Source organism: Dreissena polymorpha, chromosome 8, assembly GCF_020536995.1.
Source record: "Dreissena polymorpha isolate Duluth1 chromosome 8, UMN_Dpol_1.0, whole genome shotgun sequence".
Lineage (NCBI taxonomy): Eukaryota > Metazoa > Mollusca > Bivalvia > Myida > Dreissenidae > Dreissena > Dreissena polymorpha.
In genome coordinates, this window is record NC_068362.1 from 65,420,155 (window position 1) to 65,446,817 (window position 26,663).

The 26,663-nt window shown below is 34.7% G+C and overlaps 1 protein-coding gene and 1 non-coding gene across 7 annotated transcripts in view; one reads left to right on the plus strand and one right to left on the minus strand.

Annotated features, from left to right (window-relative positions):
• Nucleotides 1-4,280: 4,280 nt before the first annotated feature.
• Nucleotides 4,281-26,663, minus strand: part of LOC127842801 (ubiquitin carboxyl-terminal hydrolase 15-like) — a 240,426-nt gene continuing 218,043 nt past the window's right edge. For 5 of the 6 annotated variants that reach the window (XM_052372523.1, XM_052372524.1, XM_052372526.1 and 2 more), the window contains exons 4-9: nucleotides 14,470-14,573; nucleotides 9,136-9,266; nucleotides 8,395-8,504; nucleotides 7,410-7,554; nucleotides 6,187-6,403; nucleotides 4,282-5,703 (exon numbers count right to left, since the gene is read on the minus strand). In XM_052372523.1, coding sequence (XP_052228483.1) covers nucleotides 5,655-5,703; nucleotides 6,187-6,403; nucleotides 7,410-7,554; nucleotides 8,395-8,504; nucleotides 9,136-9,266; nucleotides 14,470-14,573 — 756 coding nt within the window. In that variant the 3' untranslated portion in view covers nucleotides 4,282-5,654. Of the gene's footprint in view, nucleotides 5,704-6,186; nucleotides 6,404-7,409; nucleotides 7,555-8,394; nucleotides 8,505-9,135; nucleotides 9,267-14,469; nucleotides 14,574-26,663 lie in introns of all 6 variants that reach the window. The other variant, XM_052372525.1, reaches the window with a different exon arrangement.
• On the plus strand, nucleotides 13,365-13,446 carry Trnas-aga (transfer RNA serine (anticodon AGA)). Its single transcript has one exon. It is a non-coding gene; the product is annotated as a tRNA-Ser (tRNA).

The window sequence follows — 26,663 nt, forward strand, 5'->3', positions numbered from 1 at the left end:
TTTATTCGCTCTCTTTATGTACTTTTCATTGAAAAAGAAAATGCCCCGTAAAATAATCAGACTTTAAAATGAAGATCTTAAAACATTCATAAAAAGGATAGCAGAGTTCTTATAGAGGATAGTTAATTAGTTTGTTATTTAGTAAGTCAGTAATACACTAACGTTTGTATACATGTATGTATCATTATTACTTTTTTTATCAAAATTATCTAAGTCGTTTTTATAAGCTAACACTGTGTTTATAACTGGTGAGCACAGTAAGCCTACTTTACGTAACTGGGGTTTATGTAAAACGCACACTAGGTATTTTCATGTTACACATTTCATTAGTGTTTAACAATTGCAGGATAACAATTTATGCATGAAATGTTTTGTGTTTTAAATTCCATTTTGGGTATCCTTAAATATATGCCTCATTGTCATTGTAGATAAGCACGATGATAATGATCCTGTTCACCAATACTTTGTGTGTCCATGCAAGTGATACATGTCCAAGGCAAGTGTGTACTAAAATTACATCCAGCAATGAACATATCATTATGCGATTCAAGAAAATATATTGTAGTCTGCACTGATAATATATCAATTTAACCAAATATTACATAATAGAATACAGAATTAATTGTGTATTATTCAACACTACTGTATTTTAATATCAATTTAAGCATAAAATAGACCACAATATTAAAGTTTCATCTATCGTCTTGTTTAACAAACATAATTATGTTATGCTAAAATATATACGGAATATTACGCTAGTCAATTGTTCCGAGAGTTTGTATTCAGTCAAGTGGCTTGTAGTATGACGTATCACACGAGAGGCGGAGCCTCGAGTGTGATGCGAAATAGCACAGGTCACGAGCTCCGCCTCTCGTGTGATACGTCATCACACAAGCCATTCGACTGAATACAAACTCTTGGAAGAATTGACTAGCGTAATATTCCTTTTATTATATACAACAACTAACGAAAACAGTAAACACTTGTATGTTTTTGCTTTAACAAAACTGACAAAACAATTACTGAAACGGTACGCCATAGTTTATTGAAGACGCGTATGAATACAGTTTATGTAAATTAACGTGTAAACATTTGAACCGGGAAAACACAGGTTACAATCGTCGCGTGTTGAAAGCACAATTTGTTGGATTTACCAGCTGGATTTGTAAGTCACCAACAGTAAGTTGCTGTCACTTTCTACAATGCATATTCTCTTGCGTTTCTTCGATGGAGAGTGTGCATAGTAGTTGTTTATGGTTACGTTACACCGAAATAATTGTGCACCTTGGAGATTTATGTTATCGTGGGAATCATCAATGGTGGCGTTGGATGTGTTTCTGTTGCTGCTGGACAAAGATGTCTTTCGCACCGATGCCGGGATGACAGAACCATAGATAAGTCTAGGGTTAAATTGCATTATTTGGTGTTGGTCAGGATTTTCTGATAATATGCTTGCATTTCGAGAGAAGCTTTTGCATAATTGTCCACACTTTGCACATTCTTGTGTCAAGTTAGTCCATATAAACGTACTCCCAGCGCCTTTGATGATTTTTGCTATGGCGGCTCTGGTACCCTTTGGGTTATGAAGCTGAGAGTTGAATTATTGCAACTAGTGTCCAGTTAGCTGATAAATCTTAACGTTTGATTTAAAAGGCTTTAGTGAAATACAAGTATACAATTAAAGAACGAAAAAACAACAACCTTAACTGGACAAGAACCACTGATCCCCGGGGAATTAATCTAACGGTTAGACCACTCGGCCATTCGTGCTCATACACAGAATGATGTATGTTATACTTTATATAAGCAATCCTCGTAGTGTCACAAAATATATCGACATTTACAGAACTCTCCAAATTATTTAACGCTATTTAATTTGCAGGTTTTTTTAATCATCATAAGATGCATATAATCGATGGATTTAGAGCATGGTAAATGTTCAGTATTACTGTTTTCTCACAAATATCATAACTTCAGCTAAAAAAAACTCGCAACTGAAACAAATCTTTAAAATTTTGTCAATTTACCAAAATGTGAAAAGGTCCCTTTTTAGTTTTAAATCTGACAATAAAATGTGCACAATATCTGAAACAAATCTTTAAAATTTTGTCAATTTAGCAAAATGTGAAAAGGTCCCTTTTTTAGTTTTAAATCTGACAATAAAATGTGCACAATGCCAAGTTTCACCACACAACTGTCAAATACTAGTCAGATTAGAAATATATGGGTTAAAAAAAAACACAAAAGAGACAACAAATGAAGCAAAAATTATGTATGAAAAGGTTTTTAACTTTTTTACTTTTAACCATGAAATGTCATGTACTGGAAAAGAAAGCTTGAAGCATTTTGTTGAACACAAACCAAGCAAAATAAGTGATTATCACTGCATGTTTCCATGTTGGTTTTTTAGCAACACAATCACGCACAACTGCACACAACATTTTAACATCTTCGTGTAAATATTTTCATGCACAGATTGTCTTTCTATAGTTTTATAAAGATGTAAGCCATCAAAGGTTTACTGAGTCTACATCATTACATATCATTAATATATTACACCTCAATAATTTAATGAACATATTTGTTGTTTTATGAACTTAAGTTATTTGTAGTGTAGTGTATTATCTAGTCCAATGCTAATCAGCACGTCACTGCACCACGCCAGTTTTTTGGTCTACCACAATGTCCCTCCAAGACCAATTAGCGCCTCGTGCCCTTTAAGCATGTAGTGTCCTATGTTGTCCTTAACATGGGCCTTTGAATTAATCAATAAGACCAAATAAGTGACAAACTGATCACATCAGCTGCCTGTACAAATCCAATTTCGCCTTATTACCTTGTTGTATGGTTCAATAAAAGCAACTGATATTAAGTAAAACACTTCATTTGTTCCCATTAAATATTTTATATATAAATTACTCATCTTCAACAAGCTGACATGATCTGCATACCTCTGGACCATAGCGGTTACATTAACACCCTCTCACCCTAGCAGGTGTCATTTATTATCACACCTACACCACCATTGAGTCATTCAGACACCATGCACACGCAACACTGCCAAGAGACAAACTTTACAACTCCCGTGAAGACATGTCTACTATGAAACAATTTTAAACTTGTGTCTGAGCTTGGATGAACTCATTTAATGATTATAAGCTTCTTATAGATATATACATGTGTACACAAATATTTCAATTATTTATGAAACCTTAATAGATAAATGATTTGTGAATTTTAGGCTAATGAGATTGAATCCAAATGCAAATCTATCTTGATCGTACATAATTGTGAACAAACAAAGTGGATTTTGCAAGAATTGGAATTTCTTACATATACAATTTATGGGTAAAATTAAAGTAAGATATAGGATACTGCCTCATATAATACATTTGATATTTAATTTATCTCATGGTTTATAGTTATGATTATATATAGTATCTAAGTAAAAAAATACATAGAATACAAAGACATTATGCAATTAATGTTAAAAACGGTATCCTAAAACACTTACTTAACACATATGTTTACAGTGCATTAAGAAGAACCTTATTGCAACGACGCATGTTGTAATAGACAGAAAGTTATAGACATGAGAAAAGGGACCCTGTGAAATGCCCAGTGATGAAATTTGAAGAGAACCACAAAACAATGTTACATTTCAAATTTTAAACCTTTATCCTAGCTGTTCCAAAGGGAAAGCTTTTTTAAATTATTGTTTTAAAATTCTCTTTAAAAAAATGGTAACATGAGTGTGACCAAGTTGATCCTAGGGTCATAATTTTAAGAAACTTAATGTAGAGAGCACGTATAAAACAAGAGCTGTCAGAAGACAGCGAGCTCGACTTTTCGAGTGCTTGACAGTATAATAGGAAATTGTTCGTATTCAATTAGGTCAATGTAATATAGTCATTTTCTAACTGGAAGAGGACCTTAATTGAAACATATTGATCGCTTATGTTTTAAAAAAGTGTTACATTATAGACGATTCTGAGTTCAGGTATCTATTGAACATTTGTAAAGACATATAACAAACTAATAAGATTATATTTCAAGTTTGATAGCAATAGCTTGGGTCTGATGGTTGGACGGTCTTTCAAAAATAAAATAATAAAAATAAATATTTATTTTTTTACCATATTTAAAAAAAATCCTTGTGTGTGGGGGATGGGGGTGGAGAGGGGGAATAATATAGATGTGTGGTAATTTATTATATGATATTTCAAAAATCAGAAGAAAAAAAAGCAAAAACAAAACAATTTTTTTTTTGGGGGGGTGGGAATTCTGGGGTGGGACCTAGGGGATGGTTTGGGTGGAGTCCATTGTGGTATGTCATGTCAGTGTTGTAACAGTTGTGTTCGTGAAACACAATGTCCCCTACTGCACCGCTTTGAAGCAATATATTTGACCTTTGACCTTGAAGGATGACATTGACCTTGACCTTTCACCACGCAAAATGTGAAGCTCCATAAAATACGCATGCATGCCAAATATTGAGTGGCTATCTTCAATATTGCAAAATTTGACCTTTGACCTTTGACCTTGAAGGATGACCTTGACTTTTCACCACTCCAAATGTGCAGCTCCATGAGATACGCATGCATGCCAAATATAGAGTTGCTATCTTCAATATTGCAAAATTTGACCTATGACCTTGAAGGATTACTTTGACCTTAACCTTTCACCACTAAAAATGTGCATCTCCATGAGATACACATGCATGCTAAATATCAAGTTGCTATCTTCAATATTGCAAAAGTTATGACCAATGTTAAAGTTTGCGGACGAACGCACAGACTGACGGACAGTTAAACTGGTACCGGGGGCATAAAAAAAGGAAAAAAAGAGGCATAACTCTACAAATAATGCTGACAGATTTATGCAATTTGACATACACAATTGTCTTGTTGCCATAAAGAAGTATTCCAAGTTTGAGTTAATTATCTTTGACATTGTTAAAGTTATTTGAGTAAATAACAAACTTTCACCAACGCCGACGCCGACGCCGGGGCGAGTAGTATAGCTTCAAAAAGTCGAGCTAATGATACATTCCTTATTAAATTGTATGGTAGTAGTAGCTTCAGAGAAGAATAATTTTGCTTATAATAACATAAATAGTTTAGAAGTATAATTTTGCTCATAATAACCTAAATAGTTTTACAGAAATTCCAAGTAGAACCAAATTTAAAAAAGGACAAAACGTCTGTAATTTTAAACTAAGGACAATAAAATTCACAATTCCTTTCACAGGGAACAATAACTGCAGACAGATAGATGCACAGGCAGATTCCAATATAAATCCTTTAATTTAAAATTAGATGGTATAACATTTTTACCAAAAAATACCTAGGACATATAACTGGTAGCGTATTTTCTCCTGTATCATGATTGTGTGCATAAACTTTAAATTGTTGAAAATGTTTCTATCTGGTTTTGTCAAAGAGATGTTGATGTTCCATTGAACAATTCTAGTTAAATTAAGAACCGGTAAACATAGTTTTTAAGGGACCAAACCAAATACCTCAAAATCAGACAACAAAAAATAAAGACATATTATATATATATATACACAAATTTATGGTTACTTTCTGATAAAACAATGTACATAATGTAATCTTTCAAAACTGGACTTATCTGTTGTTTTACTAAGCTCCTTATGATGAAGGTTTAGAAGAACTATTTGAACTTGAGCTGGTAAATGTGCTGGAAAGAAAAACAACACTACTTGTTAATTTTTGGTTATTTAAGAAGGATTCCATACTCATTAAAAATACGGTATGCATTTTTTTAACGGCTGTGACTCTAAAGGGTGAATCAAACTCTTTTTATTGGGATATGTAATACCTAAAAGTGAAGGCATATTAAAATTGCATTTTTTAACACAACACTCAAACTGGGATTGGTGCAAATATAGGGAAATAATAAAATGTTAATACAACAAATACTGAAATCAAAATAAATTATCATCGAGGGCTATTATCTTGATTTTGGGAAAGGGCCTTGCCATTTTTTGCAAATATTTATCAATAATACTCAAATAGAGGAAGAACATGTCTAATGTAAACTTGACATTTAGGGAAAAATGATTGAAATTCGGTCCGGGGTGACATGTCACTCATGACCCTGCTAAACTTAACACTTTACTTTGAACACTTTACCAACATCATAATCCTTAAATACACATACTTTTTGTTCACTGGCACAGGTTTTGCCCTCGGCCAGGTACCGTCGTCGTTTTTCTGCTCTATGACGACAATCTGGCCTGAGTAGAGGTACGCGTCCTGTAGAGTAGTCTCCTTCTTGTCCAGTGGCTCATACATGTTGGTCATGTACCTGTTCCACAGACGGACCTCCTTGCCCTTGTTGATGTTGAACTCACGCCTCATCGCCACTTCCAATTGCTCTGTAATGATGAGGAAAAAAGGTATAATAATGAAAGATAAGAATGATGAGAAAACGGGCTCTAATGTGTACGCGAAGTGTTGGCCCAGATACGCCTGTGCAATCAGACACACTTTCAGCTTGTATGATATTTCTTGTTTAAAAGAAGTCTTTTATCAGCGTAAATCCATTTTTGGCAGACTGCACAGCTTAAACTGGGACAACACTTTACACACATGCATTAACCCAATATTTCCAGAGTCAGTCTTAAATGCATATTTGTGTGTTTTTTTTCTTTTTCTGATGTTCAGGTTGGTATTTGGTCCCAAATGACTATAATACATGGTACTTAATTTAAGCAAGATTTTAGTGTTTATTTGACTTCTGGGACATGTTATCATATACTGTTATTAGTGTGCTGATTTGTTTGCCATATTCAACAGTATTGCAGTCACATGATATTTCTGCCTACCACCAATTCTAGTTTCTCTGCAAATTATGCAAACAAATTGTATTATAAATTCAGAAACAATGAATTTGCAACATATTTATATGGTTATTTACTTGTCAGCTCTCTAAGGTTAGAGTTATAATATTCAATTACTATTTGCCACGTAATAATGTGAATGAAACTGGCATTACTACTAACCAATGTTATATTTGTATTTGGTGTCAGATTTGTTTTGTTGTGTGTTCTCTTCTGTTTCTGACTTTGGTAACAGTTTATGAAATTTAATTTCTGTCTCATTATTACTTCTATGCCTGCATGTATAACATGTTAACTAAAATATACTATGTCATTTTATAACATTAAAACTTTTTGCTGGGTTTATTGAAGTTGTTTATTTAATAATATTGAACAGGAAGTTTTATCAGCATAATCAAAGCATCCGTCTACTTTTTGTTAGGAACATTCTCTTTCCAAACAATACATTTGTACATAAAAAAGAAACTTTGCCAGGACTTAAACACTCATGAAACCTGTATATGAAAGTGAAACTCCAATGATGACCAAGTAAGAGACCTACCTATAGTATCAACGCGGCTGAACTGCATGAGCACAGTGTTGTCGGGTGTTGAGTTCTCAGCCACTTTCAGGTGCCATGGATACACCTCCACCTTCCGGGCCTTGCTGTACACACCCTCCTCTATCACCTTGCGAGGCAGAGGTTCCTGAATCACAGTCAGCTGCATTATGATAAAACTGGACTTAACGCATGTGCCTAAATTGTAGTCTAGGTTAGCCAGCCTAGTCTGCATAGGCTTATCAGGGACGACACTTTCAGCTTTAAATGTTTAGTTTAAAGGAAGTCTTTCCGTAGCAAAAATACAGTTTAGGCGGAAATTGTTATCCAAGATTAGCATCTGCGGACTGCACAGGCTAATCCGTGATGAAACTTTACGCACATGCATTTAGCCCAATGTTCCCTTGTCGAGACTCCAAAAATGACCACTTCCTATTTGACTTGCATAGCAAAAGCAATTACTCAGCTTATATAAAAACCAATTAAGAATTTAGAATAGTATTAATATTACATCTCCACTAACAACTAATTTAATGTCTATGGAATGGCTGCTTCTATTGCAAATACAATTGTGGAGGCAAATTTGAAATGTGAAAAGAATGGGATCAAGGGAATTATTCTAGAAATCCCAGAAACCATGTTAGTTGAACATTGGTTAAGCGTTAGTGTTATTAAAGCAGAAGGCTTACAGTAACACTCTCATGTCACAAGGTGGACACAATTTTAATTTAATCAGTCTGACCTGACATGTTGTTAGCAATTTGCATCAAATGTGGCCTATGATTTGCCTGGGCCCGGTGGATCAGCAGTCATGAGCAGAAATTTACATTTTAGACTGCATTCTCACATTCATCATAACACATTTCCACACAAATCCAAAGTTGCCGTACAGAAAGTTATTTAATACAGTGTGTTTGAAAGCAAAGTCCATCCACATATTAAGGGGTGGAGTTCTTTGTCCTATTTTCATATGTCAAAGGTGAGTCACCTGTCCCTCTGCCATGGAATACCATGTGAGAAGTCTGTCCCATCCTTCAGCTGGTATGAGGATGTAGTCAAGAGTATCTATCAGGTGCTCCTTTAACTTTGTATTCGCATCTGTTAAACAAGTACTGTAATAAATACCAGCAATGTAACCTTCTGTTAATTGGTTTTTAATCTAATGTATTCAAATAAAGCTGATAAGTCTGTTTTGTTGTTCACTATTATGAAATGAAATAGTGATTCCTTTAAACATTACAACACACAAGACTTGTATTTTTTACAACACCTATACATGTAATTATTTTTATAAGTGGTACTTAGTAAATCGTTCTTTATTTCAAGTTCCTACAAAATAGTCAGGCCTTTAATATTGTTTCCTAAATAAGAACTGCATGTTAAGTGGCAAATAGTATTTGTAAAGACAGATATAAAGCAATTAAGTTTTTTTCATCCCGATACTTCAGTCATAGTGAAAAATATGTTTTAAAATGTACCTAACATATCTATGTTATATAATGCTTAAGGTTATATTTTTGTTATAACCCTTTACCACTTTAAAGGCTTCATTTCCATCCCTTATATACTGCTGAGCGGCAAAAAGCATAAAACCTGAACAGACTACGATTTAATCGCAGGCTGTTCTGGTTTTATGCTGTTTACGCATGGCCATTTTCACTTTTCTTCTTATAATCAGGGAAAAGGTTAACTGTGTACGTGTAAATGATGTATTGTTAATATTTTTTACCATCTTCAAACAAAGGAGAGTTGTCTATGTGTCCTGGATTTGCACTGTCTTCCCCAACGTTGAAGTGATCCCTTGTTTCAAAGCCAACATAGCTCTTCCATTGTTTGTACCATTTGACATCTAACATGTACCTGAATAGAAATGGCTGCTAAATGCTTTGAACACATTCTTTAGTTTGAAAAAAATATTAAAAAACACAAATATAATATGATATGCATCTGCAATCTTTTTTCTAAGCTTAGTTGAAATCTTTTATACCAGCACAGTTGCCCCGACAGCATGTTCACCCTGGGAGCATTGAGCCAGGTCCAATAGCCCAATATCATTTTGTGCATTTTGAAAATAGAGGCACTATAATATGTTTGATATTTTATTATGTTACATATGTTTTATCAAAATTGACTGAACATGAACATTATTAACTATATTATAATCAGTTTTGATATTTGGCAAAATATGAAATTTTAGGTATTGGCTATTTCACAGCGATTTTTTTCCTTCTATATAAAGTACCCGTAAAAGTTTCTTTCCCAATTATTAAAAAAAATCCCAATTTCTGTCTGAAAATTTCCCAAAAGGAAGGCAAATTCCGTCATTTTTTTCCAAAAGTGCATTATCTGCAAGTAAACAAATAAAATGAGCACTTACACTTAACATTTCAAGCCAAATGAATGTATATCAAATGTGAGTAGATTTTTGCTTTTGATATCAAGCAATTAAAAAACCTATAATTCCCAATAAGACGATTTCACGACGCGATTTTTCCAATTTCGGGGTTTTTCGCGCTAGTTTCTCCCAATTGGAATGGTACAGGTACTTTGTCCAATAGGGGAAGAAACATCGCTAATTCATGTGAATAAGAATAGTAAAATTGTCAGTACAATGCATTAAACAATCACTTTCACCATTTATTTATGACTTTTCCTTATTTTGTTTCCAAACTGTTCAATGTGCTTGTCAAACAAAAACGGATGAACTTGCATATTAGCTTTAATTAGTTTGCATTACATTCTGAGCGTTCTTCAATTTTACTGATTAAGTAATGATTAAGCTTAGAAATAACATTCTTAGCTCCATTCATTGCTCAAGGCTAGGTACAGTAGAATCCACGCGTTTTCCCCAATTCCCCTCGCTACTCCGCGGGCACGCTTATGGAGGGAGATTAAGAACGTCCCGCGATACGCGGAATTTGCATTATTGGGTTCTCCGAGGTTAACGTTCGGCAAATTGATAAGCCGACGTGGCGGCACTCGGCGTTGGGCAACGCGGAGGAAACTCCGTGTTTAACGAGAGAACGATCAATTTAACTTTGTTGGACTTCCTAATTTTCAAATAAAATTACATTTATTACAAGTACATAGTATATATATATATATATATATATATGTTAGGATTTTGGCGCGTCGTCGCACGTTCACGTTTCATTTGACGTCATATTTTATACTTGTTATTGTACGTTACGTTTTGAAAGTCAGATAAAGGTCCAAACCTACACAACGCATAGTTATCTCATACGATCGCACATTTTTGGTGCCATGACCACAAACATGAACCTACAGAAGTTATTAGCAGCAAGAGACGGACATTGGGCTACACTTGAAGATTTATTCGTGCAACAAGAAACGGCAAAGGAAAATAACTCAAACGATGAATTTGAGCTGTGCTTTGAAATAATCAATGACGTTCTTGCATTGTTGAAGTCTGTTGACGAGAAGATTACAAACACTACCGACGCAGAAAACATTTCTGCGGAGCTCAGAGATACAGCTGCATAAAGTTTTCATCTAAAATTAAAGTTGCACAAGGCAGGAGGATTCACAACGCACGAATACCTGCAGATACAAGATTCCCGTATCTCCTGCCTACACGTAGTCATTTTACGACATTGATCATTAGAGAGGCTAATTGCAGCCAGTTACATGACGGCGTTTTGCAGACAGTAACTCACATACGGCAGAAATACTGGATACCTTCAATTCGCCAGCGAGTCATGGGTATTTTAAGGAAATGTACTACGTGATTGATGATCAACAGCAGACCATATAGAGCGCTACCTCCCCTTCCACTTCCGAAAGACAGAGTTTCTGACGAGGCAAAGTTCACTGTTACTCGCGTCACCTTTACGGGCGCCCTTCAAGTCAGAGAGAAAACAGGTGTACAAAAGGTGTACATTTGCCTATTTACCTGCGCCAGTACCCGAGCCGTGCACATTGAAGTTGTTCCCGACTTATCAGAAGAAACCTTCATGCTGACATTTAGTCGGTTTGTCAGCCGACGATCCGTACCGAATATCATAATGTCAGACTATGCGACCACCTTCCGAGCTGCGGCGAGTCACATTCGCCGATTGACACACAACACTCAGGCGTGTCTTGCAGTACAGGGCACAGAATGGAAGTTCAGTCCGCAACGCGCACCTTTGTGTGGTTTTATGCTGTTTACGTATGGTGGGAACGGCTAAAAGGCATCATGAAGAAGACCATAAAGAAAGTACTTGGTAATGCTTCAGTAGACTTACATACACTGCAGACCGTCGTCACTGAAGTAGAGGCAATTATCAATGACAGACCGCTGACATCCGTTTCAACATCACGTGAAGATCCAAAGACGTTTACACCAGCTCATCTGTTGTACGGCAAGCAGATGACGTCACTGCCTACATACGACGTCCCGATGCAGACGATATCATTTGGCGCAATCATACCAGAGAAAACGCAGCACGGCGTTTTGATTAACACAGACGGGTGTTGAGCGCGCTGGAAACGTCACTACGCGAGCACCATAAGACGGGAGGGACTACCGAGCAGACTATACGAGTAGGTGATGTTGTCATTGTACATGACGATTTCTCGCCGAGGTTGCGATGGAACATGGTTGTCGTTCAAATGCTGATCCTGGGCAATTATGGACTCTCGCGTTCAGCGCACGTGAAAACCGCAAATCGACTGTTGACACGACCCATAGTTAAACTATATTCAATGGAACTTAATGTGATGGACACTGAGTAACAGTGATAATAAACATGATGGACATAACAAGCGAATATTGTAACTATTTGAGTGCATAAACATTGATTGATATGTTTCCTTGAAAATGATGTTGCATTAATTGTCATGATATATTATTTTGTGCATGGATGAATGTTAGGATTTTGGCGCGTCGAGCGAACGTTCACGTTTCATTTGACGTCATATTTTTATACTTTTTATTGTACTTTACTTTTTGAAAGTCATATAAAGATACGAACCTACACAACGCGTAGTTACCTATTACGATCGCAAATATATATATATATATATATATATATATATATATATATATATATATATATATATATATATATATATATATATATATATATATATATATATAATACACTTTTTCGAAAATATGCATTCCGCAAATACGGATACATGATCAATAACCGAAATAATAAATATTAGGCCAATTGGGAATGGGCAAAATATGACTTCGCAAACTGGAAATCTGAAATTCGAAATTCGGCAATCCGGTTCAAAGATGGCGACGATCACAACTTCATTGCTTTATCCGTCCGTTTAACCGATTGTAATCGCTCAGCGGTTAAAAGACCTTCGACAGCTAATCTGTTGTGTAATGATTATGTCAATAAAGGTGTCCAAAACTCGCGAGTCAGTGTTTATTGCATGTATTCCATATCAGAGCAGTACCTATCAGAGCAGTACGTGTAAGAAAAATAAATAAAATAATCCAGACGATTTTTTTCCATGCTAACGCAGTGTAACTGTTAACAGATATTCACTTTCATTATTACCCATTATCACTAAGTCCCCGGGAAGCAAACTAGTTGCCTAGTTGGACTACCAACTTTTGAGATTGACTTGGCTTGACCTAAATCTCCTTGCCCTTGGTGAATGACATGATTTCATCCTTGAAGTGTAAACCTAGGGACTGATTGGTATAGTAGGTAATTAAAGACAACAAACTACCACAAAACCACACACTTATTGCAATTACATCATTCGTCTGCCTAATTTTACTGTAGGCAATGCATTCATACGAGTGCTGTCGCTCATGCAAAGCGTATGCTCCCATTTTTCAATATAAATTGTCCAATACAACGACGCTTGGCCTTTGGGAGGGCTTAAGGTAGCGCATCCGTAATGATTTCCCGCAATTTCTTCGAATATTGAAGAGCCATTTTACCTGTTTACTTATGGATATCTAATTTAATCAGATACTAATGTGAAGTTGTCGTGGCCGAGTGGTAAAGGCGATAAACTAGAAATCTTTTGGGATCTTCCAGCGCAGGTTCGAATCCTGCCGACAACGCATACTTTTTGCGACGCGTTTTATTTTTGTTCTTTTGCGACGCGTTTTATTTCTTTTCTAACGTTATTTGATTTAATATAGCATATACGCTATGTTTATTGTTAAATATGTTGCAATTTTTATGCACATTCTTCTTTTTTTTTAATTAAAACAACGTTGTGGCTAAATTGGGTGATTATCTGCTGAAAATACAAATCTTGCATGTTGCATTTTTATTTTTATTTCAAAAAGTAAACGGTAAATCTGTCTTTTTCTTGGTATCTATAAAAACTAAGTTCAAAATACTACTTAAATGATACTATTTTTAATTTTATGAAACTTTTTTTAACCAACCCAATTTCTACTTGGCTGAAACCACTTACATTTTATGTCGCTCTTCCATAGATAACAAGTTATAAAAAATTAAATGTCTGTAAAAGAATACGTATTAACACTTGTTTAAACTTTAAACACCTTTACTGCATCTGTACACACCAACTGCATGCCCATATTTGGAAATCTAGATATAGAACTTTTATATACCCCAGGGGTGCAAATAAACTGAACAAAAGACGAGCGTGAGGGTGGTTTTGAAACAAATCAGTATATTTTTGTAATATGCATGAAAAGCCTACCTAAAAATTTGCAGTTCAGTTCAGTTAAATGATGCTGATTAAGAAAATAATACATTAGATTATATTTGGAAAGGTGCCCATTACGGGTGCGCTACCTTAAGATGGGTAAAGAGATAGATGTAATTTACAGAGAATTGAAATCAGCTCAGAACGACTAGTTACTGGAAAAAATACACTAATCAGAAAAATTCAAACGCCCCGCAGACTCTGATTTGGAAGTTCAAGCGCCCCGGGCGAGGGACCGTTGAATGGCCTGTGAAAAGCACATGTGCAATTAGTGACTTTGACTTGTTTCAAAAGTTAACAAACTTTGATGCGTTAAAAGTTGGTCTTTTCTAAATATTGTTTTGGATTTAAAATTACCAGCATAAATTCCATAGTATGATTATAAGAAGGGAATGATACTGACCATATTTCCCCTTTGATAAGTTGCCTATCTAATTGAGTCGCAACAAAATCCTTCTGTTCTTCTATGTTTGGTATCACCGACTGTTCACCCTCCGCCATTTTCTTCTAAAATGGTAAACCGAAAGTTGTTTTGTAACAAAAATTCGATTGGTCAAAATATTCTTGGAAGTAATTTTATTGGATTGCATATGGGTAAAAAGCGGATGTATTGTTGATAGTGCCACAGGTTCTGCGGCCCGAGCCCTCCCGGAGCATGTGTGTTTTGATAGTTGTTACCGAGAAGACGGATGGTCTACCGGCCAGGGTTTTTTTTCCACTTTTTGGGAAGATAGCCCATGGCTTTGGAATTGGGAATTTAATCGGGATTTTCATGAAATTGGGAAAATAAATTCATTAGCCTTTTTTCCACATGAAAAGTCCACTGATTAGGGAAATACTAAATTTGATATAACTCTTTATAATCATTCAAATTAAAAGAACAAAATCATATAATACTTTGTTAGATGTAATTGAATTGAAATTGAGATAAAATACGCATTAGACTTCTTTCAAAAAAAAAAAAAAAAAAAAACAATTTTTTTTTTTTTTTTTTTAAATTGGGAATTTTTTGCCACATTTTGGGAAAAAAAGTATACTTTTTGGGATTGGGAACATAGCCGAATTTCGGCTATAAAATCGGGCCAAAAAAAAACCCTGCCGGCTACTCCGACCCAGCCCCCAAGCACAAAACAAATTATCATTTGTTTTTCAAAACAAACCAAAATAGCTGAAAATTCCTAATTAAAATCAAAATTATTCCAAACGTTCAAGTGATAGTAGTCTACTGCAAGTCAAGTGCTGGATAATCTCAAGGTCATCACATAATGGCAGCATCCGACGCAAAGTGACCTTATAAACTTTGTAATACACACACGGCGTCTTTCATCAATTATGCTTAGGGATATGTGAACAATATGAGAAATAAATTGGATCATAGATACATATTTCAGCGTGATTGCGAGCGCGGGGGTAACTACAACAGTAAATACTCTAGATGAAAGTTTCATACATACTTATCGGCATGTCAACGTTTGCGTGTGTATGGGTTTAATAATTCAATACAAATCAGAATGTGGCGCCGCGCAGTATATTTACAACAACCAAAATCTCATGCGTCGGGAACGTGGGTCGGGTCGCCTATGTTAGCGCGTGAGCCAACCACTGCACTAACCGAAACGCTATCTCACCCCCGCGATCGAGGATGCTTTGTGCGAGGAAATGCGGTGTCTAAGCAATTCTACCTTATTTAACTTATAAGACTCCTGAAAGGTGGGACGAATATTGAATTGATGCTGCAAATTCCTATGTTATATTTTGCTTAAAATTTTTGTTCAAACAAATATGCTTTTTAGTTCGTGTCATCAAAAGCCTTTGTGTTATTGAAACATTTTCTAAACGCGGAATGTCCGTTTTCTGGGCAGAACCATTCGGGACGCAATTAAATGAATGAATCTTCCATAAAATGTGTTATATTAAAAAACCGACTTGTAAATGATATTACTGCACTTTTTTTCACTGCATCGGCTGTCCGGTTAGAGTAGTGGTTGCCTCTCGTCTAGGCGACTCTGGCTATATCTTCGTTCCAGGAATATGAATTTGGTTGGTGGTCACCAAACTAAAAAGGTAGGGCTTCCTCCGATACTCCGGACCTCCACCCCCTCCCCTCCCCCTCCCACACATACACCACAAGACCACACTAACATTGAAAATCTGTCAGTTACAACGAAATAACTTGAAAAAGCAGCTATAATTCAGAATTCGTCCCAATATCTGTTAGTCTAGTAAGTTAACCAGCAAAGATTGTTGGGACACACTCGGGGTCCACAAATGATGCAGCCTCAGGCGTGGACGGACCTCCTAAACTTCGAAAAACAAGCACTTTTCCTCTGAATCTGTAATAACAGCTGAAAAGGGTCGCCGAACTGTGACCACAGCGGATTGTCAATAAAACAGGGTATACTATAAGGAATGGGGGGGGGTCTAAGGCTGCTCGGTAAGTACAAGCGCTTTCCACCTAGGTGGACAGGTGCGGTTTTCTCCGAGTACTTCGACCTCCCGCAAGAACTCACGAACACTCAAAAATTGAAAATATTATAATAAAACTAAATAGGTGAACATTGTAGCTTTATTTCAAAAGTTGTCCCAATTTTCGATAGTCTAGTAAGTTAATAGGGTAGGAGTGTGATGATACACTCCGGGCTTACACATAATTCAGCCTCAAGCGCGCAATAAACACCCATGGGTGGGGAGAGTCTGATAAAGAACTCTTTAACAAGGCATTATCCGCTCTTCACCGCAAATATTGTTTCCCTAAAACGCACAAGACCAAACCAAAATTGAAGATCTTTCAACCATACTAAAAAAAGCTGAATATTAAAGCTATAATAACAATTCGTTCTAATTTTCGCGAGTCTAGTAAAATTTAATAGGTAGAAGTGCTGGGACACAATTTGACAAAGTACATAACACAATAAAATAAATATTACGAATTCCCTAAAACGCACAAGACCAAACCAAATTTGAAAATTATTTCAATCAATCCTAAATAGCTCAATATTGAAGCTTTATTTAATATTCGTTCTCAAGAGAGTCTAGTAAAATTTAATAGGTAGTAGTGATGGGACACAATTCAAGTCCTGACATAATGCGGCATCAGGCGCAGAAGGACGTTATACAATTAAAAATACAGAGCAATTTTTCAAACTTGCCCTTGATTCGATTTCGGCCTTATATTTTAATCTTTATAAATATGCATTTTGTTTGCAATGGCTCCCCGGTTAGCGTAGCGGTTGATACACGCGCTTCCCCTAAGACCACTATCAATCCACGTTCCCAGAAGCATAGGCTAGGTATATTAGCCAAAATAAACACTTAAACTCAAACAAATTCCTTCCCAATTGGTTCCTACAGTTTTCTATTCTTAAATGAAAGGAAAAAATTAGAAAAAAAGTCCTAAGCTGTATTGTGATGGGAAATGTGTTTTTTGGGGTAAACATGCCGTTTTCTCAATTTTGATCACAAATTTTTGGAATTTATCTTCTACGAAAAAAATTATCATAATGTTTCCATTCATTTCAATGTAAATTTATCATTTTATGGTGAAATATGATATACATGTAACGTTTTTTATATTATCTATCTTGACAAGTGATATTTTTAGTCCCCTACCGGTTTCACCGGAGGGGACTTATGGTTTGCGCTCTGTGTGTCCGTCAGTCAGTCAGTCAGTCCGTCAGTCCGTCAGTCTGTGAGTCTGTCACACTTTTCTGGATCCTGTGATAATTTTTAAAGTTCTAAATATTTTTTCATGAAACTTGAAACATGGATAGATGGCAATATGGACATTATGCACGTAATTTCATTTTGTTCCTACGTAAAAAATTCTGGTTGCTATGGCAACAAATAGACTAGAAATACTGCTGGAAATGGTGGTTTTCTGCATCCTGCGATAACTTTAAAAGTTCTTCATATTTTTTTTCATCAAACTTGAAACATCGATAAATGGCAATATGGACATTATTCACGTCATTTCATTTTGTTCCTACGTCAAACATTATGGTTGCTATGGCAACAAATAGACTAGAAATACTGCTGAAAATGGTGGTTTTCTGGATCCTGTGATAACTTTAAAAGTTGTACATATTTTATCACGAAACTTGGAACATGGATAGATGGCAATATGGACATTATGCATGTCATTTCATTGTGTTCCCACGTCAAACATTCTGATTGCTATGGCAACACATAAACTAGAAATACTGCTGAAAATAGTGGTATTCTGGATCCTGTGATAACTATAAAAGTTCTTCATATTTCTTTAATGAAACTTCCAACATGGATAGATGGCAATATGGACATTATGCACGTCATTTCATTGTTTTCCTACGTGAAAAATTCTGGTTGCTTTGGCAACAACAAAAATATTCTGACAATGGTGGAATTTCTGACAATTGTGGAGCCGGTAGGGACCTTTATTGCTTGGCAATAGTCATGTTTTCTTAAATACATGTTTTGTCATTTTTTAAGTCATTTTATGAAATAACATATGATAAAGCATGACTCATTATCGTTTCAACAATAGCAATTATACTTAGCCATCATAGTTCATTCTTAGACTTTGCTAAAAAATCGACATTTGCGTTAATTCGATGAATTTTTTTATAATCAAGATATTTCTGCATTTTCAATATGCTTATTGAATGATTAAAACATAACAACCAGCATTAACAACTTAACAATAATTCTTTGTTAATGGCAATATTCAAGTTACATCACAGTGCATGGTATATATTAAAACATTTTCTACCGAAAGTGTGTTTGAAATATACAATCTCACCTCATCCTTGCTTTGATTTGAAAAAAGGATGATACCTTACAATAAACACTATAAGCTGAGCAATCATGCTTTTTTTATGTCAATTTACAAAACATTTGATGGTTTATGTTAAACACTTTACAAAGTGCATTTAAATTGAAGAATATCTGATTTTTTAAATTCTAGATATCCAGCTCTTCAATAATTGACTTTACGTTACTACAAGTTGTTCCTTTGCATTCTCCACAACAACCCGTGCATTTGAAACCATGTTTCCGACAGCTACATCTTTTGGTACCACAACAGTTTTTACAGTTACATTGTATGACTTTTAATAACCGCTCAGGCGCTGCTAACATATTACACTTTATAGGTGTCAACAAGTCATTCTCTTTCCTCCAGCCCCACTCTAATGGATTTAGTTCACAACTAAGCCAGGTTTGGACTTGTAAATATGGTCTAAAGCTATGAAACCTTGCTGCCGCCTTAGTTGGAGAAAGAGTTTGAACTTGTACCACAGTGTAATTATTGTAAAAATTTTCTATATTGAAGAGCGTCTAAAACCTCAATCTAATTTCCAATTTAAACACATTTGAGTGTGTTTTATCCTGCTTCCTCAAGTATGAAATGTGAAGAAGTGTTCATAATTTTTTTTTGCTTGGCTTGTGAAGTTTGAATCATTGAAAGCTTTTTTCAGAACAACACCCTTTCCAATACCATTTATCCTTGATGTGGTGTCACAACTAGTAAATGCATGTATAAATGGTAAAATGTAAAACATATCAGACCCCAGCACTTTTTGTGTTTTAGTAATATCCCACATCTTCTTCCTTTTAACATGTGTACGACTTTAGGTACATTCTTTTTCTGTTCAAATTAGCATGATGACAAAGCCACACAAGCAGGTCTGTGTCCTCTCCAACAACGACTACAATATCATCAGTTGAATTATCTACAGCAGTTTTAACAATCAGAAGGTCGGCTCCATTGCTGGCATAAAGTACACGACAACCTTTATCAGTTAGTTGTGTACCGAATAATTCAATAAAGCATTGTTTGTTGTTTGGATTTAGGCGAAACTTTTCTTTTTTTGCTAAAAAGACTAAATAGATACTAACTTGGTTAACGCGTATTCTCTGTGCATAATCTAACGTAAATATTCGAAAATAAGGCAATACATCGATATTTCTAGAATCAGATATCTTGCTTATTACTGTCTAGTGTTTTCAGCACAATTTAAATAGAGTCAGTGACCGCGATATACAGACAAATCATGTAAAGGATAATACCATGCACGTTAAAATGTACAAACTAGTTTCAATAAACACAATCTTCATATATATCTCACTAAGTAGTAATATAAAACTATTTTCATCTCAATTACTTAAGTTTTGATAAAGATCTTTCGTTCCATTTTGTAAAGCGGGCTGTGCTTGAAACAACGTATAGTATATGCTTCATACTGATGCGTTATCATCATGGTATAGTCAATTCCGGATGAAGAAAATATTTTTTGCATTAATCCTTGCAGGATTTGAAAGAATCGATGGACTGAATGAAGCATTTGTGTTAACTTTCAGAGGATTTTTGTCCCATACCGGTTTCACCGTAGGGGACTTATGGTTTTCGCTCTATGTGTCTGTCTGTCTGTCTATCTGTGAGTCTGTCACACTTTTCTGGATCCTGCGATAACTTTAAAAGTTCTTAATATTTTTTCATGAAACTTGAAATATGGAAAGATTGCAATATGGACATTATGCACGTCATTTTATTTTGTTCCTACGTCAAAAATTATGGTTGCTATGGCAACAAATAGACTAGAAATACTGCTGAAAATGGTGGTTTTCTGGATCCTGCGATAACTTTAAAAGTTCTTCATATTTCTCGTGAAACTTGAAACATGGATAGATGGCAATATCGACATTATGCACGTCATTTCAATGTGTTCCTACGTCAAAAATTCTGGTTGCTATGGCAACACACACACAATTCTGACAATGGTGGAGCCGGTAGGAGACATATATTGCTTGGCAATAGTCTTGTTTAAAAACGGTATTGCTCTTGCAAGCGACTTCATTGGGATTTGATGGGGTTTTAATAAAATATATGCATATCAAGTACTCTATTACATTACGGACGCATATGAGCATTTTAAACTGTCAACTTACGTGGTTGGTGCATAAACCAAATAAATCTTTAAAATTACTTATATAATCCCGATCTGATCACATTCTCATCAAATCCCTCGCAAGCCTCTTGGAGAGTGCCTATCTCTTGATTGGTATTCTGTAGTAAAGTCTGAAGTTTTGAATTTCTTTCAAAGATGAGTTTGACAATTGTGTTTTCCAAGGAAGACAGTCTTATAACAGAATTGAAATTATGTAATTATTTCTCTTATCTTTTTGATATAATTAACAAATGTTTCTGCTGTTTTTTTCCAGACAATTCTTGAATAGTATTTGTTTGTTCTTGAATGTGCAGTTTTGTTTCTTTGCATTTGATTTGAACTTTTTTTTAAATATTTCTTCATTCTGTGCATACCGAATTTTCCCTGCATGTTTCGACTGGGAAACTAACTGATCAAGTCTTGTAAGTAGTTCCTTGTAGTACTTTTCAATGGCATTCATATATGTGTCTTTACATTCGTTGTTCGATTTCAAATTGTCTTCGATATGCTTTTTTATCCTGCATATTTCCTCCTGTTCTAAATCCTTAAGAGTCGAAATTCGTTTATTGGTCCGTTGTTCATCGAACTTGATGTCATGAAGATCAACGATTGAATCTTTACATATCATGTGATTGGAACGAATACATCGTCCGCAAACAGTTGCATCGTTTTACTCGCAATAAAGGGCCAGGTTTTCTGTAACATGGAGCGAACATTTTTGTTGATGAATGTCCTTTTCTATTATAAGTGGACCACATGTCAGTTTCTTTGATGTATCTAGTTGAAATATGATGTGGTCGGGCGCATTTTTGTGCAATTCGAAGCATTTTTTCCAAGACGCTCAGTGCAGTTTTCGCAGAATCCAAACACGGGTTCGTTAAAGCAAAAGTCTTTAATCGGGGTATAAAGTTAACGTCATGTATATATAATTTGGATATTTCAATAAAAAATTCTTAAAATGTTGTTATTGGATATGTCACTTCAGCTAACAGCACTTTTTGTCAAACAAAATGTGAAACTATACATTATATATTTTGGAAATGTAAGCATGCAATCACCTACATAGAACTACAATGGAACTGAAAGTAAACTTACTATCGAGTTTGATAAAAAATGCACAAGTAAAAATAATACAGCCGACTATTCTAAAAAAAACACATTACCATTTTTCTTTAGCCTTATCATTTCGCCTTATCAATATCATTACCCTGCAAAATACACAACTCAAATTTCGGATCATCGATTTGCAACTCATTAACTTCAAAACAAATAAATAATTGCGTTAATTATTCTCCCGTTTGTTTATGAAAGCGGTTCATTGACACAGCGAATCGTTATTTTACAATGGACCATCTTATTAGCATCAGCTACAATTAATTCACATATTAATATCATTAACATAATTAAAGGGAAATGTTCACAGATGTTCGTTGCACTGGAACATTCATGCTTTAAATGTTAAACGCTATGTTCTTAATATACTTTTGTTTTAAATTATCGATTACAATTGTTTCTTACGCTCTTTTATTTTACCATGTTTGAGTGATTATTATCGATAAACAAATTATTGTTCTAGTTGTCTAAGTCAGGAGTGTGAGTTGGCTTGTTTTAAAACAAAATACAGGTATACCTTTTTTGTAATCAATGACTTTTTTCAAATTATACTTTTGACAAACTGTAAGCATGTCACTTTAATATGCATACTTTATGCCCATATAATACTGGCATAAAATCACGTTATCCCGAACCTTTGCATTGCAGCATTGAACTAGCTATGTACAGAGCGTGTATGTGGGCTAAATAAAATAGTGATTTATTTATGTGTGTGTTATAAAAATGTTGTTATAACATACATACCGTACATATGTTCATAACTTCAGTTGTTGTATATATGTATACAAATGGTCGTGTTACGGACGTTCCAACGTATCAAATCAAGAAGATACAGCGAGTACAAAAGCAAGCAGCTAGAGTAGTTCTGAACATTATTTTTGAAGAACCAATCACTGATCTTCTAAAACAGCTGCACTGGCTTCCAGTAAAATCAAGGGTGATGTTTAAAGTCTTAGTTGTTGTCTTTCTGGTAATCAATGGAACAGCTCCAGTATACCTTAGGGAAATCTGTGTACCTGCTCGAGGACACTACAAATTAAGATCACAAAGAGACAATATTCTACATCTCTAGACGACGAAAAATTGGTTGATAGATCTCTTGCCGATGTAGGTCCAAAATGTTGAAACAATCTACCGAGTACCTTAAGAATTGTCAATATGTAGCCAGTTTTATGTCGCAACGTTTGTGCATAACGCAATAACATAAACAAAGACTAAGTCCATTTCAGTTTTTGTGCGTTTTATTTCTATGTATTTAAAGGGATCTTTTCATGTTTTGGAAAATGGACAAAATTGAAATCAAGTTGTTTCAGATTCGCAAATTTTCGTTTTAGTTATGATATTTGTGAGGAAACAGTAATACTGAACATTTACCATGGTCTAATATAACCATTATATAAATCTTTTGACGATTTAAAAACCTGAAAATTATATAGCGTTGCAAGGCGAAACGATTGAATAATTTGGAGAGTTCTGTTGTTGTCGTTTAATTTTGTGAAACTACGAAGATTGCTTTTATAAAGTATAAAATACGTCTTTTATACATACTTGCGGTCTAATTTGTTTTTACTCCAGGACTCCGGATGTCACTGGTTCGAGCTCTGCTGCGGGCTACTTTTTTATTTTTTTTTTAATTTTATTCTTGATTTTTTACTGATGCTTTTTAGATCCAATGTTTACATTTATCAATATAAAGCATTAAATGACAAACTTCAAAACATGCCAAAATCTGTGAAAAGGCCCCTTTAACAACGTTATTGATGTTTGATATCCTGAGGCTAATGAAATGTTGAACTAGGCATGACCATTTAAGATTTATGAAATTTGGTTTATTGCGTTGATACAAATTTCGATTATTATACTAATTAAATAATTCCCAAAATGTTCGTTACGTAACATTTAGACCAAGGCTGAAAACACATTTGTTTGAACAATTTTACAAACAATTAATATAACGTCCGACTTTTGACAAACTAGAAAAGTAAGTTCTGATTGTTTAAAAGTTATTGAACATTAATGTATATATTGTTCACTTGTGTGCGTCTAAATGATTAATTCTTAATTGTGAAGCGCAATAGAATAATTAAATAATTGAGTGCTATATAAATGCTATGTATTTGTAGTCGATATGTTGTTCGGTTATAAGTATTTAAATTTATATTGACTGCTTATCTCAAAAGTGAGGAAAATGTAATCTTCAAACGTATGCAATAACTATTGGTATACAAAATGTATATAAAACCATCGTCAACAAGGTACGTCGGAAAATATAATTGTGCATTATCCGTCGATAGTCGGTATGCACCTTATGATCAAATTCGTTTTAAGTAAATCTTCCCATTGCATGTAATTATCGCAAGAAATGTATATCAGAACCCATCTTATACAGGTATGAGAAAAACAACATAATTGTACAAAGTCCGTTAAAATGTCTCGCATGATAAATTCGGTTTTCAATAAAAAATGGCAATGTTTATTTATGGTCCTGATATGATTGCACGACTGTAAACATGGCAAATAGCAAAACAAAACATTAGCTCAAAAAAGTCTGATAAACAAATGTTGATCCGCCAAGATTTGCCCTTACAAACAATTAATGTCAAAAGCGGCCTCCTGTTAAAAATGTGAATTTAACAGTAAGTGCATTGGCAAATGGTTTCATGGTAAAAATAGTTCCAAAATTTTAATTTAATCCCACTAACACATATTTTTATATGCATACTAACAATTAGACTTTTGTTGCACACACATTAAATGTTTTACTTTTTTACGCTTATATTTACGTGTTAACAAACTGAAGTGTATACTTCCTTGATGTTTATTTTGCATGTCTTACGTTGTCAAATTGATTTGTCGTAGAAACATAAATATTGAAGCTGAAAAGTTCTTGTATTCCGTTAATTTTACATTAAATCCATTACATTAAATCCCCGGAAAAGGGCAACAAACAATTCTGTACATTACTGTATGTGCAACAGTAGGAATACCGGTAATAGAAAACAATTCATAGTATTTACATTTTAATAATTAAAAGAAATATTGTATGTGAAGGTATAATTGCATTACGATTATAAATATCAGTAGAATTTAGGGCTCTAACGGGTACCCGAAACAGAATCGGATTTGCGAAAATCAAAATACTTTTCACAAAGTCTGTTATTGACTTTTTGCAGAGCCCTGAAAGGATACGTCGAAAACAAATTTCACACACTTCCGACGTTCACATGTCATTCAAAGTACTAAATCGTCAGACAAAATAAACACGAGTAAAATTTCAGTAAATGAACCTCTCTGACCTAAGATTTCGTCTCTGTAATAAGAACGAATATGTAAGAAAAAAATGTGTTTGTACGAACGATATGAATGTGCATAAGAGTGATTTCTCTGTTCGCTAAGGGAACGTTTGTAGTCAAACGCAGTTTTCTTATTAACTGTATTACTGGAATGCTCGTATTGAAGATATTGTGAAACCATTATATATCGTCAGGCATTAATTTTCGTATATTTCGTCAGTCGACCGATTGACGAATTCAAGATCCTAACGAACGATTATGTCCCATATATGAGCAAATTAAGACTGAATTACCAAAGCATGAGGCACTAAAATCCAACGTTATCCACGCATACATACTCCGTCTGTTACGTAATCAAGATAATTCCGGTTTTGACACAAAAGGGTGTAGATTACACAGTGTACTGACACGTGAAATTGCTCTAAAACGCGAAAGCAGTACAGCTGTATCGACTGCGTTAACTTCGTTTAGGTAGAATTGTTATGATAAGCGCTACTTGTTAAAAACTTTATTACCCATTGTGTGTATTGTGTTTTTCAGTGTTGTTACACCCTCCGCGCGCCGAATTAGATCCGGATCAAAGACAATAAACACAATTAAAAGATGGTGATGTATATACTTACCGTATACATTCTCCGCATTGATTACAAATAAATACAGAACATTTTGATTTGTGTTTGGTTGTTTGCGTTTAACTACAATACAGGTGTAAAAATAGCTTGTGCTTCGTTTATTAGCTATCGATCTTTTTAATCATTGATATCTTTTACAAGTTTTACGATACATGTTTCAAATAATTGTTACTTGTAGCAATTGAAAACGTAACAGGTAAAGAGAAATAAGAAATCATGACGATTAGTTTCATCCACGTAGGAAAATTGTTTTCAAAAATTCACTTTTATTTTTACGCGATTTCCAGGAAATCCCCGGAAAGCACGTGTTTCGAATGACTGAGTATGACGCAATAAAACATTGCTTTGTATCATATTGCATTCAATCTAATTGAAACTCACTCGTCCATTGGTTGTAACAATTAAATCTTAACTTTGCCCTATGAAACCGCTGTCCCATAATGCACTGTTAATTTTACACTTCCGAAAATTATTGTACTTAAAGTGATCAAATATTTACGATGCAAAACTCTTGAAACTTTATTGAAAACTGACCAAACAGTTTGCTCACACTAATTTTAACCAATAATCTTCGCACCCTCTCTAATTTGCGCCGATAAAGGTAAGATTGTTATTAGTGTGGCCAGGATAATAAAT